The sequence below is a fragment of the Mytilus californianus genome, unplaced genomic scaffold (genome assembly GCF_021869535.1).
Source record: "Mytilus californianus isolate M0D057914Y unplaced genomic scaffold, xbMytCali1.0.p SCAF_11, whole genome shotgun sequence".
Taxonomy (NCBI): Eukaryota; Metazoa; Mollusca; class Bivalvia; order Mytilida; family Mytilidae; genus Mytilus; species Mytilus californianus.
The window spans coordinates 21,828,101-21,846,730 of NW_026262593.1; the positions used below are offsets into that span (position 1 = coordinate 21,828,101).

At 33.0% G+C, this 18,630-nt stretch overlaps 2 protein-coding genes and 1 long non-coding RNA gene across 3 annotated transcripts in view; 2 read left to right on the plus strand and 1 right to left on the minus strand.

Annotated features, from left to right (window-relative positions):
* LOC127719727 (uncharacterized) overlaps window positions 1–5,561 on the plus strand; it is a 33,725-nt gene extending 28,164 nt beyond the window's left edge. Inside the window, exons 13-15 of the mRNA XM_052225967.1 lie at window positions 2,419–2,588; window positions 2,909–3,082; window positions 3,769–5,561. Of these exons, the coding sequence (XP_052081927.1) occupies window positions 2,419–2,588; window positions 2,909–3,082; window positions 3,769–4,010 (586 nt within the window). The 3' untranslated portion in view covers window positions 4,011–5,561. The remainder of the gene's footprint in view (window positions 1–2,418; window positions 2,589–2,908; window positions 3,083–3,768) is intronic.
* A 1,458-nt stretch (window positions 5,562–7,019) lies between these two features.
* Window positions 7,020–9,436, minus strand: LOC127719736 (uncharacterized). The gene is made up of 2 exons (XR_007990470.1): window positions 8,689–9,436; window positions 7,020–7,237 (listed from the first exon to the last, which is right to left on the minus strand). It is a non-coding gene; the product is annotated as an uncharacterized LOC127719736 (long non-coding RNA).
* A 652-nt stretch (window positions 9,437–10,088) lies between these two features.
* LOC127719725 (uncharacterized) overlaps window positions 10,089–18,630 on the plus strand; it is a 264,736-nt gene continuing 256,194 nt past the window's right edge. Inside the window, exons 1-4 of the mRNA XM_052225963.1 lie at window positions 10,089–10,145; window positions 11,590–11,753; window positions 15,327–15,488; window positions 18,230–18,442. Of these exons, the coding sequence (XP_052081923.1) occupies window positions 11,621–11,753; window positions 15,327–15,488; window positions 18,230–18,442 (508 nt within the window). The 5' untranslated portion in view covers window positions 10,089–10,145; window positions 11,590–11,620. The remainder of the gene's footprint in view (window positions 10,146–11,589; window positions 11,754–15,326; window positions 15,489–18,229; window positions 18,443–18,630) is intronic.

Consider the following 18,630-nt stretch of genomic DNA (forward strand, 5'->3'; position numbering starts at 1 on the left):
GCATCATTTTATAAAAAATGTACAGTTAGGCTTTAAAAAACAATCATTATTGTTAGTGTTATAATTTCTCATGTTTAATATCTACCTTTTTTATTTATGCCAATTATTAGATTCCATCTCATCCTACATGTACGTTATTCATTTACTTGTAACCAGATGTTTTTAATGTAGATTTTGTAGTACGCATGCGTTAATTTAATTATAATCTGAAACTTGAATGAAATCTCCAATGATTCAGCGCCCTCTATCCACTGCTTTTCTCGTTGGAGTAATCGGAATAAAACAACTGGATTATTCGGGTTAATTCAAACCACGTTGGTTACGTATCTGCGCATCTGCTCAAATTGGAAATTTATTTGTGCATCCGAAAGTTCAAATAATGAACAGAATTTTCATTAATTCATACAATACATCTTTTGTTAATTTCAAGTATCTACGCGGAGAGTACGACTACAACTCAATGATACTTGACAAAAATACACGGATTTAGTTGTTCTGTCTGTGTTCAGATCTTTAACTCAATCAAGTCATATTCCGGTTTAAGAAAACATGCGTTTTTTAAAACAAAAGTTGGAATATTTCAGTATGTTATTGCGATAATAAAGAGTCGAGCGCACACGTTAATCTGATGGTGTTTTACACTTCAAACGATGCACCGTCAGTTGACAGAAATATCAATGTACGAACTAATGTCAGTTGACGGAATCTATATCGAAAGTACGTAGTTTTCATGTCAGTGAATAATTACCTTTATTGCCTTACGTTTCAAAGTTTTAAGTGATCAAAAGCAGGATTTTACAAATAAATAGTCCAGCTTTTTACCGTTATTCGTCATGAAGGTACCCCCATTACGACCCTCGAGTACGGAACTAGTAATTCGTTGCTGTCAATCGTATTATTTTTCATGAAACATTTCAGAAAATGATAGTTTGACGCCTGACGGAAAAGGGCATTCCTACCCTCTTACTTTTGTGTAAAAATATTAGATGAAAAAAAAAAAAATGATTTACAGCAAGCAAATTAGTGGTTCCCGACTTGGGTCAAGCACATACAGAAAATGAACAGGTTTGAAATGTTAACAAGTGCTCAAAACCCAATCCCTGACCTGAGACAAATCTGCATTGGATACATTTAGCATTTTTCAATATATGTTTATAATGAAGAAAAAAACAAGTAACTGTGAACACCTCTAATAATTCATGATTAACCAATTGATGTTGGTGTTAAACCCTACCTTAAGCACACTTGACAAAATCATGGTGGCCAGTTTTATTTATATGAAGGAAGTCGGAATACCCACAGTGAACTATCTACCTTTGACAGAAAAAGTTTCAAGTGAAACCTAATCCATTACTGGTATGATTGCTTGCATCAAGTTTACCATGCTGAGACGAAAGTATGGAATTATAGAAAATTTAATTTGAATCAACAGTATTTGAAGATTTTTAATTTTAGTATAGTCTGTTTTGGTTGAGACATGGGTATATTTAAAGAATATTATTTTTGGAAGAAAAAAATACGTCGAAAGCATTTATGGGACAGAGCAGGCTGGGTTGGTGTGGGCTGCTTCCATGGTAATTCAAGTTACCTTTTATGCATCTTCTTCCACCTCAGAGCTATCAGCTTTTGATTCAAAGACATTGTATTAATGATAAATGATATTTTGGATCATTTAGCTATTTTAGCGGCTGCCAAACAGTGTCTGTTTATTTACTTGAAAACACCTTGAAGGATTTTTTCAAATTTAGATATGTTGTTTCCTGTGACTAAATGAAGGTCAAGTTTAATTCTCACAATTTTAGCTTTTCTTGTTCAGTTATAGCCCTTTTCCAAGAATTCAATTTTTGATGAACTAATCCATTTCTGTTCAAATGGAAATGACTGATTTTTCAAAGACATTGTATTTTATGATAAATTACATTTTGGATCTTTTTTTCTTTTCTTTGGTAAATTGTTTAAATAATTTGTGTTAGGTTTGTTTGTTATTCTATATAAACGTATTTACCGAATGCTATATACATTATTTTTTATGAAGTGAACTCGTTCAATTAGATAATAATTTATTTTTATCAAAGGATATATTGCTTTACATTACATTGTGTAGATAAAGTTGGTGACATCTATAAAAGTTTGTGACAAATGAAAGATAAAATATTTGGAACTATTTATTATATTTGATTATAATTTGAAAATAGATATACATTGTGCTACATCATATCTAATTTTAGAGAGTTATGTTCAGTCATTAAATCATATCTAATGTTAGAGTTATATGTTCAATCATATTTCTGATCAAAGGTAAATAACTCAAACTTGTTCCATGAACCAGTAATTATAACATCAAGATTTCTTTATAACTGTCATTTAAAAAGGATAACTGTAAGATACTTTTACACATGATTTTTTTTTTCTTTCCAGGTACACAATAGATGATTTGCCAGACCAGAATCTGTACAGGGTATCTGTTATGTTTGAGGTGTGTACCACCAATGGTGCATCATGTGAGTACAGCCTTACAGTAATGGACAGTGTAGAACTACCAAGATCTTCATGTCTCCCACATTGGGGTTATGGATATGCTAAAGTTGGTAGGTTAAATTACATCTTTTTCATTAATAATTATTTGATATGTAGTACATGCTTATGTTTACTTTTTTGGTGATTAACAATGGATTTTTCACATCTTTTAAATAACATCAAATTTTAGAGCATGATAATGCCAAAAAATGATGTGTCACAATATTTTGTATGATATAGTTTGGTTAATGTTACGAATTCATGTTGGTAAAGAAATGTGGCTTTTTTGTTTTTGATGAGACAGGAAGGGAACATAGATGCAATAATTTCTCATCTGTTTATGTAACTAACCTTACAGTTTTTTTAATTCTTTTTCTATTATCTTTTTCAGGTTTTACAAAGGAACAATGGAAGACAAGCCAAGGCCTTGGAGATGATGCTATACTGAACTCCTGGCAGATTGCCAAAATATTGGAAGACACAGAAGTAGCTTTCTACCAAAACAAACCTCGCTGTAATCATACCATGGGAGACTACAAAAGATCTCTAGATGGTTGGGTTATTAGTAAGTCTAAAATGTTCCGTTTATTAAATCACACATGCAATGACAGTTGTTGTCCATTCGTTTGATGTGTTTTATCAATTGATTTTGTCATTTGATTAGGGACTTTCCGTGGTGAAATTTCCTCGAAGTTCAGTATTTTTGTGATTTTACTTTTTAAAAGCATGTAAATGAAAAATTGTTTCAAATAGTGGAGAATAAAATCATTTTCTTTAGACCTTGTCATAATTCAGACAGCATTCTGAATGAAAGCTTATAAAAATAAGCTTTCTTTCTAATAAGTGTTGGGTATTGGCTTTTGATGAATAAGAAAATCATTTAAATCAGCCCTTTATGAAAATAAATTTTACCTAATTTTAGATGAAAATAGTCTGTTTGTTTTCCAAATCATCAAAAATAAATCATGACAAACTTTATTCACTTTAAAAAACCATATTATGAACCAGAAAATTTTTAAACAAAAGAAATACAGATATTTGTCCTTTTTAGTATTGCTTCATTTTTAGAAGAATGATGCAGAATAAAGCAAAACCCATATATATACAACAACAAAAAAGGTTGAAGTTTAATTCATTATTCATTAACTAATCAGATTGATTCCAATTAATTTGGAAATTTAAAATCTATATTAAATGAATTTCTTAATTATTTTGTGCAAGTCAATATAATTATAACATTTTTTTTTGCAGACTGTACATTAGGAGTGTCCCCTGCTGTCCTTGATCGATATATTGTTTGTTTGATTGGTAGTAAATGTTCAGAAGTGTCCTGTTGTGTCAATGACCCTGAGACTATGAGTGACTTCAATGCCTACCTTAGTCTAGACCCCTGCGAATTCACCTTACTGGTTGGAGTAGAGAAATATAGTTTTGAAGTATCTCTAATTGATTTTGACTTTGGTGAGTATGACAGAACGTTCTATATTTTATAGTTGATTTTATAGTATGCATCACATACATCAGGGGGTAGGGAAATCTGTAGGCGATTTAATAGCAGACAGGGGTGTTTCATGTCTGCTTGTAGGTTTGAGCATGTATGCGCTGTACCTGGTTGTGCTAACAAACATCCTGCCCACACTCATTCTTAACGAAACCTTGCAAAAAACCAGGAATAATGGTAAAGTCTTTGCGTGACCTAAATCTGTCAGTATGAGAAAAAGAAATTCAAGATGATTTTGATAAAGATTTCATTTTACATGGCATTCAATTTGGAGTCGATATAGTAGAGTCTTTAGACATTCCTCCCAAAGTTCAGGCAAAAAATCATCCATCTGCTATGCCTTCAAGTCCTCTTTATAGTAAAGCTCATGATCAGATTTTGGTAGAAATTGAAAATGGCAATTATGTTTTTGCAACAACAACCCCAAAAATAATAATTCCACTTGGTGTAATTTCCAAACCAGAGGGAGGTGTTAGGCTTATTCATGATTTTAGTAGGCCTGCAGGCAGAGCAGTTAATGATTTTGCGGGGGAAATTTCAAAACAAAAATTTCAGACTATTGAGGATGCTATTAAACTTGTAACCCCCAACTGTTACATGTCAAAAATGGACTTGAAGTCCGCGTATAGATCTGTTAAAATAAGTGAAGCAAGTCAAAAAGTCACAGGCTTTTTGATGGATTTTTCCTAATGGGAAAGAATACACATTATTTGATCGCAAAATCCCATTTGGCTCAAAATTAGCCCCTAGTATCTTTCATCGTTTGTCTCAGGCTGTAAGACGTATGATGTCATGCAGAGGTTTTACCACTGTTGCTTACTTATATGATTTTTTCATCTGCAAGAAAACTAAATCACGCTGCAGGGAAGGTATGAATTTACTTATTACCTTGCTAAGGGTATTAGGGTTTTCTATAAGTTGGTCAAAGGTTGGTGATACATGTCAACAACTTACTTTTCTGGGTGTTGAAATAGATTCATCCAAAATGGAAGTTCGACTTCCAAGTAAAAAGCTAGCAGAGCTAAAAGCGGATTTAGCTGACTTTTCAAAGCGTGCACATGCGACAAAAAAGCATTTAGCAATCCCTTGCAGGGAAATTAAATTGGTCTTCTGCAGTGGTACGTGGCAGAAGAGTTTTTCTTCGGCGTATCATAAATAGCATTACACGATTAAAGCGAGACTGCCATAAGTCGAATCTTAAAGGTGATATTGCGGATGACATTCTTTGGTGGCATAATTTTATGTCCACTTTTAACGGGAAATCTCTAATTTTGGACCGGTGACCACTGACAGTGACCACTGACATCTGTTGCAACAGATGCATGAAGATCAGTAGCTGGTGGCTTTTATGAAAATGATTGGTTTTATGTTAACTTGGGAACAGATTTTACCTTTGCTTCTAATTTGCATATAAATGAGTTGGAAGCATTTTCTATATAACCAAATTAAAAACACTACCTACTCAACATAATTTTAAATTAATTAAAAAATAAATTGCCTAAATTATGCAATTTGAAGAACCTGCAGTAGAGCTCTGACAGGTGAACATTTTATTTTAGAACCTGACTGGTAGAACCCAGACAGGTATAAATTTGAAAAATGAGAATACCTGCGGTAGATCCCAACAGGTTCTTTTAGAACCTGAGTGGTAGAGCCCAGACAAGTATGAATTTTGAAAACTGTGAATTTCTACGGTAGATCCTAACAGGTACTTTTAGAACCTGAGTGGTAGAGCCCAGACAAGTATGAATTTTGAAAACTGAGAATTCCTGCGGTAGATCCCAACAGGTACTTTTAGAACCTGACTGGTAGAACCCAGACAAGTATAAATTTTGGAAAATGAGAAATCCTGCGTAGATCCCAACAGGTACTTTTAGAACCTGAGTGGTAGAGCCGAGACAAGTATGAATTTTGAAAAATGAGAATTCCTGCAGTAGATCCCAACCGGTACAAAAACTAACTTAATTATCACCTTTAAATAAAACAAAGCATTAATAATTTATAAGATGTATTAATGAATTGGGGGGAAAATAATTTCCCTGAAATAAGTAGGCCAAATTGAATGAGTAGCATGAGTGAAAGCCCCAAGAAATGATACATGTAAAAAAATAAAAAATAATTCAATACACCATTAGAAAGAAAAAGTACTAGAATATAAATTCATGTATGGAAAAAAAAAAAAAAAAAAAAAAAAATATATAACTACAATACTAAAATATTAACAAAATGTAGTTCTTATAACTCCTTTGATATAGAACAAAACATGTATAAAAAATTAGGAACGACACATTCTGCTTTGTGCTTTACAAACAGTTTTTTGGTCAGTTCGAATGTAACGTATATAACAATCGGATGACCATCTACCTAATGTCTGGATAATATGATCCTCAACCCCTGCTGCTGCTGATTTAGCAGCACCAATTCGAAAAGAATGACCACAAAATTTACTATCATTATACCCTAATCTGAACAGCAAATCTCAAAGCAGAGATATAAGTGTATCTCTAGACAAAGGAGCGTTATTATACTCATCACTAACAAATAAATAGGAATCTGGTCTAGCTCCATAATTTGTTCGTACTTGTATATATCTTCTCATCAAATCAACTGGGTTGAAAATATCATTTTCAAAAATAAGTAATGTTAATACCTTCTCGAAATGGGTCACATTTGGAGGAATTCAGATGTAATGTAAAATTTTGAAAATTTATGTCTTAATTAATATTTTGAATTAAAAGTGTGTCCTGCCATGCAATTTTACTACTATACGTAAATTCACCACATAGGAGAAATCCAAAAAATAGCTAGATTAAATGCGCACTGCAGACTTTTTAATACCTCTTAATATACACTCTTAGCATGCACAATTTGTCAAAGGGTCAGGATGCACTATTCTTAAGTAATTATGCGTAATTCCTACTAAATACAATTTAATTGTAGCATGGGCTAGCTTAAGAGAATTCTTGCAATAGGTTACAAAATAAATTAAACAATCCTCATCTATTATTGGCACACTATTTATATGATTCTGATAAGTCATAGCCATAAATGTTTTAAAACATAGAAAGCCAGAATTATAAGTCTTTCTAGTACTTATACATAAGAATGCCTCCCACAGTTCCTCAACTTGCTTAGTTAGACCATCATCAAAAGGGCTGGTGCTAGGCAAGGTGTGGGTTCTTGATCTGCTTTTGGTGCCAGCTTTCGAAATTTCTCCATCTGATAACGAGAAATTGAATCTGCTATTGTATTTTGTGTGCCAGGAATATTTCGTATATGAACCACATTATTATGTATTGCGGAATGAAAAGTTAACTTCCTCATTAACTTCATTATACTTGGAATCTTTGAACGACCTTTAGTAATAATTTCAACAACATTTAAGTTATCACAATAAAAAAGTATACGGTTCCTAGGCCAATTATGCCCACAAGGTACACAAGCCATAACGATTGGGTATAGTTCGAAAAATGCAATAGAGGAATCTTCTGTCAATATCAAATCTCCCGGGAAATTGCCTGAAAACAATGATTTTGGTAAAATCCGCCAAAAGAAGTTAATGTTGCATATGTAAAAAGTTGCATGTCTGCAGCCTTAACAATGTTGTCATTCAGAAAAATGAAACTCCATTCCAATTATTCAGGAACTTGGACCACATAACTAGATCAGGTCTGCAAGCCTTGATATGCACGTGATGTGATAGTTTTTTAACCCTAGTGGACAACTTAATCAGATGTGATACGAAAGATCTCCCAGGTACAATTACTCTGCAAGCAAAGTTCAAATGTCCTAAAAGGCTCAAAAGTTCTCGTTTTGTGCATTTGTTACGATTACTAAAATGTGAATTATCTCTTTAATTCTAACAATCTTTTCTCTAGGTAGACGAGCTTCCATTTTGTTTGTGTCTAAGGATATACCCAAATACTCTAAGACTACGCAAGGACCTTCTGTTTTCTTAGCTGACATTGGTATACCCAATTCTTTGAACACATTTAACAATTTGGTCATGGTTGCTTGTGCGTTTACTTCTTTATGTTCGATGAACAGAAAATCATCTAGCAGATGTAGTATATTTTGAATACCATATTTAATTTGGCATATAGCTGTGGAAAGTGTGTCGAATATTGTAGGACAAGATCTGCATCCGAAGACTAACCTTTTGAAAAAATAGAACTTATCATCCCACTGTATTCCATGAAAAGGCCATAAGTCCTGTTTTAGAGGCATAATTTTAAATGCGGCGGTTATATCCGTTTTAATAAGCCATGATTTAGAACCTAATTTCTTAATTAGGACGTGTATTTGCAAATATGTTACAAAAGAGAGTATTATTTCTAATAGACCAATCGACTGCTATGTTGTTAAAACGCATATGAGCTGCGGCATCTAAAGAAAATCGTCTGTGGTATTCGTAGAAACCCTTACCTGGGTAGCGAGTGGCCATATCGACGATATCCCTCTCATAAGAATCAAGTTCACTTCTCTGGTGGGGAAGGCAAAGCACATTACACTTTTATATATACTAAACGCCTGGATGAACTCGCCAATGGAAAGAGATCTAGTGAGCCTAGGCTCAGTTTTGTAAATTTTATCATCCCCATCAAACATTTCATTAGTCCCAGACCCCACATAATACGGAATAAGTACGGAGGCAAGGTAAATGTCCAAACCTGAAATGATGTTCTTCCTCAGCTGGGGAGAAATTGTCTCCACGAATGGCAGTGTTTCCGCCGAATATCCCCTTGCCGTTCGTACACTTCTCGCTTCCTGGTTTTCGCTTCCAGCTGCCGCTGCTGGTATAGTATTCCTATTGAAGGATGCGTATGCAGACTCCAGGTTATGGGAATTCCCCGAGTTGTTTACATCTTCACCACGATGACTTCCGGTTGAAGTGAAAGTAGAAACAGCTACCTCTTCCTGTCGAGTAGTTGGTTGGACCACTAATAGGGAGTCCACCTTCCCGTTTAAAGAAGATACGTTCTGCTGGAGAGACTGTACGGTGGACGATAGTCTCGACACTAAGTTTATTAAAGTTCTTCCCTCATTTGATGGAGTGGAAGTTGAAACCACGTGTTCCTCTTGAATACGAACTGTTTCATCATGGGATCGCGTACCACCATATATAGTTGTCGCTTCATCTGCTGTATCTGCAATATTATCCGCTGTTTCCGCTATATTGTCACTACGAGAAAAGTCTTCAACACTTTTGAGAATTCTCACTAAAGTCAACCTCTTTGCGTTTTTTGGCACTTTGACGAAGTCTTTATAGAGTCAAATTTTCTTTCAATTCGAGGTCGTATTGCACTTGTGGTTGTCCTTTTGATCTGCGTCTGACCGTACCCATAACGGAAAAAAAAGCTATCACTTAAACTAGGTTAATAATGAAGTCGTTATTTAACCGTACTTAAAAACGGGTACAAAAATAAATATCCATGGTAAGAACGCAACTCCAGTATGAATATGTTTCCAGATGACAAGTCCAATAAAAAACGTATTCTTAGTCCACTAAAAATATTATAAGTCTAGTTTTGATTCACAATTAATAAAACTATAACTTCAAGAGAACGAAAAGTAAATTTATTGAATTAATTTTCCACAAGTAAAAATATGACTGCTAACAGTGCAATGCTCAAACGACAACTGACCATCCTATCAAAATTATATACAGATGTTCTCTGATTACACCCATGCTGTCATCATGCTGTTTCCTATCTATGATCTAACACCTATCCCTTAATCTCTTAATTAAAACAAAACTGCCAAGCTGCCAAGCTGACAAGCTGACCTTATCATCAATGAAAATAAAACTGGGGAAAGTACATACCCTAGGAATTTATCAAAATATGTATACTCTAATTTAATTTTTTAAATTTCCATATTGCAGTTCAACATTTTGAAAGACTTTAATTCGGTGAATATAATTTTTATTTCCGTAACAGAGAACCCTTCAAAATGAGAAATCATGTGGTAAAGATATATTCTTGTCTAAGGCTTCTAAATCAAAAGAAATAAATTAAACAAAAGGTGTCTTTTTATGAGCATTATTTATTGAGATTATAATATTTGTTTATTTTATATTTTCAGAGAAGAGTTATGAGCTAAATCTTGGTGGTATATACAGAGTGAGGTGATAAATTGAAATTAAACAAATTAGGAAACCTTTTGTATGATATAATTGAAAGCATGTCAGGAAAGGACCTCTATATATCTATGAATAAAATAACACTATATTTTTCTATGAAACTGTTACATATTTCTTGAAATTCTGTTTATTTATTACAAAAGGGCTTACACATTGACTAGTCAGATGATTTCTGACCTAACAGACTAATATATAGAAAATATCCAATAGTATATCTCTTTATTTATTTGTTCCTATTGTAGTTAACCACATTTCTGTCTTCTTTCCCCCATTGTGACATCATGAAACTTGTACTTACATGAGTAACATGACAGATGTCACATGTGTAGTAAGATCTGCTTACACCTCTGGAATATCTGTGATAAACCCAAGTTTTTGACTTGGTTTGAGTTGCAAATTCTTTAGTTTTCTATGTTGTGTTTTGTTGACTGCTGTAAATCTATTCCTCTTTTATGTCATATGCATGATGTTGTCAGTTTGTTTTTGTCTTATAAATTTGAATAGTATCTTCTGCTTCTCTTTTCATTGATGCAACACTATACAAGTTTCTGTCTAATATTATACACTAGGTAACACTCATTCTAGAAAACCAGATATAACGTTGAGAATTTCTACATTTCAAAAATTATTCTATCACACCTATGCAAGTCTTTAAACTAAGGTTCATAGAATATTTGTGTACTGATATTTTAAAACATAGATTTTTTTTGGGCATTTTTGTGAGACCTACCGTTATCTTCCTCCTTTTCACCTAGAAATATTTAGGAAAAAACTTTTCATCACATGTTAAAAAGTTGAGTGAATCTCTGGTAATTTTTAAAGTGTGTGTGTTCTTTTCAGTAGATGTAATAAATCCTTGTAAATAATTACAGAACACTTCACAAGTGTAAAACAAGCCAAAATCATAAGAAAAGCAATGATAATTGTTGTGTTTCACATTAATTGGAAATTAGAATGTAATGTGTAAATTGCAGGCAAATAAGGTGATAGTGTGCAGAAAATGTGTACTTAATAGATGTCACTAAAATACCTCTTTGAAACTAAAACAGTTCGATTCTTTGGTTAACTTCTGTCAGAAATATTCATTAAATTAATGTTTGAACGAGCTCCCTTTTGTTTTTTTTTATAAATTTTGGATTTTAAGTTTCCGAGTTATTGGGTGTTATTCATTAATAAAGGGTGATTTTCCTGTTTTTGGACAAGAACTCAAAAATCCTTTAATCAGCTTTCATGAAACTTTGGTGAATTGTTTATATCTATTGACTTTATATTTTAATAAATTTTAGATTTTACGTTTCCAAGTTATGTGGTTTAATTCATTAAAAAAGGGGGGATTTTCCATTTTTCAGACAATAACTCAAAAATGCTTTCAGCTGTTTTCATGAAACTTTGATGAACTATAACTTATTTCATTGATTTGTATTTATAGTTTCTCTTTGGATGATCTGATATACAGTGGAATGTATGTGGTCAACATGACGGTCAGTATCTGTTGGAGCAGTGGTCAAGATTGTCAGTTTGTGTCACACGTTTTCCAGAATACATTGTTACCTAAACATACATGTGAAACAAAGACAAACTTTGCTCAGACAGGTAAATAAAAGGACAGCAACTTTTCTCACAAAAAATACTTTAAAAAAAATACTAATAAGTTATGAACGTTTAGCACAACTTGTGATCAAATTTAACTGTCATGTGAAAGAACCAGTGATGGATAATCAGATGAAATTACCAACTGATTATCAATTGCTATAGGTTAACATCAACTAACAGACTATCCGTTATAATGGCATTGTTTTAACTTGCCACATTGACTGTTGAATATGTCTTATGCATATATTCAATATTATTGCAGAGAGCAATATCTGTTAATGTTTGTTCTTCTGCTTACTTATCATAGTTTAGTAAGCAATTAAAACAGTGAATCAATTAGAGACGAGATAAAAATTAAACACATTTTGTCTTGTAATATAAACATTTATTCAAGACAATGAAAGTAATTATTTATATAAATATAGCTGTAACAAAATATGAATTAGAAAGTGCTATCTGCCAGTAGCTGGTCTCTGACTGATTTTTTTAGCTCACCTGGCCTAATGGGCAAAGTGAGCTTTTCTCATCACTTGGCGTCCGTCGTTGTCCGTTGTCGTCGTCCATCATCGTCCATCGTCGTTTATTTTTACAAAAATCTTCTCCTCTGAAACTACTGGGCCAAATTTAACCAAGTTTAACAAAACTTGGCCACAATCATCATTAGGGTATATAGTTAGAAAATTTGTCCGATGACCCCACCTGCCAACCAACATGGCCGACATGGCTAAAAATAGAACATAAGGGTAAAATGCAGTTTTTGGCTTATATCTCTGAAACTAAAGCATTTAGAGCAAATCTGACATGGGGTAAAAGTGTTCATCAGGTTAAGATCTATCTGCCCCGAAATTTTTAGACGATTCAGACAACCCGTTGTTGGGTTGCTGCCCCTGAATTGGTAATTTTAAGGAAATTTTGCAGTCTTCGGTTATTATCTTGAATATTATTATAGATAGAGATAATCTGTAAACAGCAATAATGTTCAGCAAAGTAAGATCTACAAGTAAGTCTGCATGACCATAATTGTCAATTGACCCCTTAAGGAGTTATTGCCCTTTATAGTTGATTTTTAACAATTTTTCGTAAATTTTTGTGATCTTTTACGAAAATCTTCTCCTTTGAAACTACTGGACCAAATTTAACCAAACTTGGCCACAATCATCATTAGGGTATCTTGTTGAAAAAATGTGTCCGATGACCCAGTCTGCCAATCAACATGGTATCTTGTTTAAAAAATGTGTCCAATGACCCCGTCTGCCAATCAACATGGCCGACATGGCTAAAAATAGAACATGGGGTAAAATGCAGTTTTTGGCTTATATCTCTGAAACTAAAGCATTTAGAGCAAATCTGACGTGAGGCAAAAAAGTTCATCACGTTAAGATCTATCTGCCCTTAGATTTCTAGACGAATCAGACAACCTGTGGTTGGGTTGCTGCTCCTGAATTGGTAATTTTAAGTAAATTTTGCAGTTTTTGGTTATCTTAAATATTATTATAGATAGAGATAAACTGTAAACAGCAATAATGTTTAGCAAAGTATGATCTACAAATAAGTCGATATGACCAAAATTTTCAATTGACCCCTTAAGGAGTTTTTGCCATTTATAGTCAATTTTTTTCATAAATTTTTGTAATCTTTTTCAAAAATCTTCTCCACTTAATCTACTGGGCCAAATAGAATTAAACTTAGCCACAATTTTCAATAGGATATCTTGATTAAAAAAAATATATCCGATGACCTTGCCAACCAACCAACATGGCCGCCATGGCTAAAAATAGAACATAGGGATTTACTATAGAAGTCTAAGGGAAAATTATAAAAAAACAAATTCAAATGATCACAACTTGAAAACTAATTTAAATAATGATAAGGGGTCTTCAGTAACTATTGTCAGTCTAGTTACTAGTGGGATGACCTGCTTTTCATTTAACTACTGGGCCAAATTAAACCAAACATGGCCTTAATCATTATTAGGGTATCTAATACTATTTATTATGATTTAAACCGTATTTTACATGATTTCCAAAACCACAGTAGATACAGGTGAGCAACACAGGCTCTTAAGAGCCTCTTGTTTTAATTATATCTATTTGTACCTGAGAATACAATTAAAGTTAATTCGTCTCATTTTATGTCTTCAAATGTCATTTATAATTACACAATTATATAAATTCCCTTGTTAGATACTTACCAAGTAATTAATTGTATTTAGCGCTATTGAAAGATTTCTCTTTCAATGAAAAAGAAAAGTAACTATCATTTATCAATTAATTTTATATGAGGTAAACTATTCTATATTATAAAAAAATATGTTTATAGAAATATATACATATAACTAAGGGGATCTATTCAAAATAAAAAAAATAAAAAAATACAGAACTGTAAGGAAAATTCAAAACGGAAAGTCCCTAATCAAATGGCAAAATCAAAACCTGAAACACATCAAATGAATGGATAACAACTGTCATATTCCTGACTTGGTACAGGCATTTTCTTGTGTAGAAAATGGTGGATTAAACCTGGTTTTATAGCTAGCTAAACCTCTGACAGTCACATGAATTTCCATTATATTGATAACGATGAGTGAACAATCAAACAGACATAATAGATTAAACATTGTGTTATAATCTTAATCACTATAAAAACAAACAAATATGTCAACAAAGAAAAACGAAAAGGCATATAGACAAAACACATTAGCAAAAACAAAAGACAAGAATACAAAAATTTACCATAGCACAATAACACAATGACGGGTTTTATAAGTACTGAGCCACGTCAAATGAATATTACAAACAATAGACTAAACAGTAAAAGTATTAATATATATACAAAGACAACTTAAAGAATAATTTAACACGATATTAAGATGATAAACAATGTCAGAAAAAGCCTAGAAAACCTAGAAAAATTAGCTAAAAGAAATTTCTACAACGTACTTACTTAGTTTCAAATCCATTTTGTCAAAAATCAGAATGCTATGATGTACGCTCTTCAGTAACAAGTACCAGAAGTGAAAGAAAATACTTCATAGAATTTTTTTCCTTCACCAATCTTTTTGAATGTTGGACATTGTTTAATTGTCATCAACTGATATTTTTGTTAAAATTTGTCTGACTGTGCACGTTAAAGGAAAATTAGAAATTGACTAGAAGTAGATTTGCTAATATAACGGAAATGATTAGAACAATTGATTTAACAAAATCCCAATTGATTATCGACATCATTGAGATGAACCAACTGATTTTAGACTTCCAATAATAGGAACACCACCAACAACAACACATGCAGTTTTGTTTAATTTAAAGAAGCTCAGTGTTTCATGTTAAAACCAACTTTGTAATAACTTATTTTGAAAAGTTGTTTATAAACAATGAAGAATCATTCACAATAATATCAATTTAGAAGATAACTAAATTATCTAAATTTGAAGTTAACAAAAAGAAAATAGGGAGCTTTTGTAAAACTATTTATCAGTTTAAAATTGACATATATATTCATTGAATAGAAGACAGTGATTTGTTTTCTGCAGATATGAACAAGACACTCATCAGTTTTATCTGTATTATTTAGGATTTAGTTTTATCAACTGGCTAAATACAACTGGATATACAGATGCCACACCCCTGACAGGTGATGCACTAGACGACCTTGAAGAAGTCCTTGGCATTGTTAAGTTCTATGAAGCAACTGGTTCTACTGTAGTTAATGTCAGTAGTAATGGTTGGAATAATGGTAAGTACATTTATATGTTTCCATTAGAGTATGACATGAATTATCAGTTATGTCCCCTGATTTTTTATACCCCACGCAACGAGTTGCGGAGGGTATAATGTTTTTGACCCGTCCGTCTGTCCGTCCGTCTGTCCGTCCGTCCGTCCGTCCGTCCGTCTGTCCGTCCGTCAGTCCGTCAGTCCTGTTTCTTGTCATCGCAACTCCTCTCAAACCACACAACAGAATTTCACGAAACCTTTTTAGATAATAAGGACATACTATGTAATTGTGCATATCGACAGGAAATTACGATTTAATTTTTTTTCTAGGAGTTACGCCCCTTTGAACTTATTTACTTTAATGTACTACTGCAACAGTTTGTCATCTCAACTCCTCTGAAACCACACAACAAAATTTCATGAAACTTTGTAGATAATAAGGACATACTATGTAGATGTGTATATCGACAGGAAATTATGATTCAATTTTTTTTTCTTATACAATTTTTTTTTCTTACAGTTATTTTATTTCTCCAGTGACAATGTGGGGACGTGGGGTATGTGAGCGTGCTCACTAAGGTTCTTTAATTTTTGTCGAGCCTGCGACTTTTGTCGCAGAAAGCTCGACATAGGGATAGTGATCCGGCGGCGGCGGCGGCTACGGCGGCGGCGGCAGCGGCGTTAGCTAACTTCTTAAAAGCTTTATATTTTAGAAGGTGGAAGATCTGGATGCTTCATACTTTGTATATAGATGCCTCATGTCACGAAGTTTCCGTTAGTCACATGTCCAATGTCCTTGACCTCATTTTCATGGTTCAGTGACTACTTGAAAAAAAAGTTCAGATTTTTTGGAATGTTAAATTCTCTCTTATTATGAGTAATAGGATAACTATATTTGGTATGTACGTACCTTGCAAGGTCCTCATGCCCGTCAGATAGTTTTCACTTGACCTCGACCTCATTTCATGGATCAGTGAACAAGGTTAAGTTTTCTTGGTCAAGTCCATATCTGAGATACTATAAGCAATAGGTCTACTATATTTGGTGTATGTAATGATAGTAAGGTGTACATGTCCAGCTGGCAGGTGTCATCTGACCTTGACCTCATTTTCATGGTTTAGTGGTAATAGTTTAGTTTTTGTGTTTTGGTCTGTTTTTCTAATACTGTATGCAATAGGTCAACTGTATTTGGTGTATGGAAATATTTTTGATGTACATGTCAGTATGGCATGTTTTATATGACCTTGACCTCATTTTCAAGGTTCATTGCTTATGTTAAGTTTTTGTGTTTTGTTTTGTTTTTCTTACACTGTATGCAGTAGGTCAACTATATTTGGTGTATGGAAATATTTTACGATGTACATGTCAGTCTGGCATGTTTTATTTGACCTTGACCTCATTTTCAAGGTTCATTGCTTATTTTAAGTTTTTGTGTTTTGGTCTGTTTTTCTTACACTTTAAGCAATAGGTCAACTATATTTGGTGTATGGAATGATTGTAAGGTGTACATGTCTAGCTGGCAGGTGTCATTTGACCTTGACCTCATTTTCATGGTTCAGTGGTCAAAGTTAAGATTTTGAGTTTTGGTCTTTTTTTCTAATACTATATGCAATAGGTGAACTATATTTGGTGTATGGAAATATTTTATGATCTTTATGTCAGTCACGCAGGTTTTATTTCACCTTGACCTCATTTTCACAGTTCATTACTCAGTGTTAAGTTTTTGTGTTTTGGTCTGTTTTTCTTAAACTATAAGCAATAGGTCAAATATATTTGTTGTATGGAAGAATTGTTAGCTGTACATGCCTGCCTGTCATGGTTCATCTGACCTTGACCTCATTTTCATGGTTCATTGGTCAATGTTTAGTTTTCTTGGTTAATGTTAAGTTTATGTGACAGTTGTAAGAAAGCTTTATATTTAGGACTATCAACATAATATCAATGATTAGTAAAGAAGGCGAGACATTTCAGCGTGTGCACTCTTGTTATAGTATTTATTATCAAATTATCGAGAGAGAGATATGGTGAATTGTTTAGTCGAAAGATAACATTACAAGGTGAGATAATTATAGGTTTCATAATCAGTGAGAATGGGATATCGCTTAATATCAACTCGAGTTATTTTATTCAATTTCAATATGATAATAAAAGAGCCGTTGGCAAGTTTATTATTACTATTTAAATTAAAAAACAAGAGTTGATAACAAGCAATCTCCAATTTTCACAAGTTGTTTAACCTATTTTTCTTATGGTCAACCCTTTCAATGTGTAAATTAAAAATTCTAAAAAATGTTGATCTAGGCTATTGCACATTCCTGTATGAGGTTACATGTATATGTCCTTTTCCTGTGTCCAACTTTAATATCAGACATTTAAAGACTTTTTGTACGCTCCAGAATGTAATTAAAGCAGATTTTTGTATCACTATTTCGTATCACACTCAGTGCAGTGTGATACGAGGGGAGTGTGATACGAAAACTATCTATTCATGTAAGAATTAGATAACAGGCCACAATCATAAGAGAATTGAAATAATGTCGAAATTTCTTTTTCATAGAAATACAAAATTCTTTCTAAACAAATTATCCAATCATGGTTATAAAAGAATAAATTTTTACTGAAACTGATCTACTCTTCTTGGGTTGTTGCACATATTTGCTAGTAAATCAAAATGCTTTCTCTGTTACATTTGAACCTCAAATGTCTTTTTACTTATTTAGATAGTGGAATGCAAATATGTTGAAATATTTTTCACAATTTCAGAATGTGAATTGGGTATGGTAGAGTTATCAGACATTTCTCCTGCAGCAAATTGTACTCTTCAGCCACATTGTACTGCAGTAGACTGTAGTATGTTCTCAGCGAGACTTGGCAGGAGTTTTCATGCTTCAGTAGATATTGACCCCTGTCATGCTCGTATGATGGTACAGATAGAAAAAATGAACTTCAATGTCCGACTACTGGAAAAACAATATGGTATGAAATTTACAGTAAATTACTAGTTCCCAGAATAGAGCCAGAATGGGTGTTATAACTACTTTTATTTTAGATGAATGAGAATGAATTAAGGTCATATGAAAGTTCAAATTTGAAAGAAAAACTTGAGATGTTTTGTGTACTTGAATGGCTAAGTTTAACTAAAACAAGTGTACATGTAAAAATCC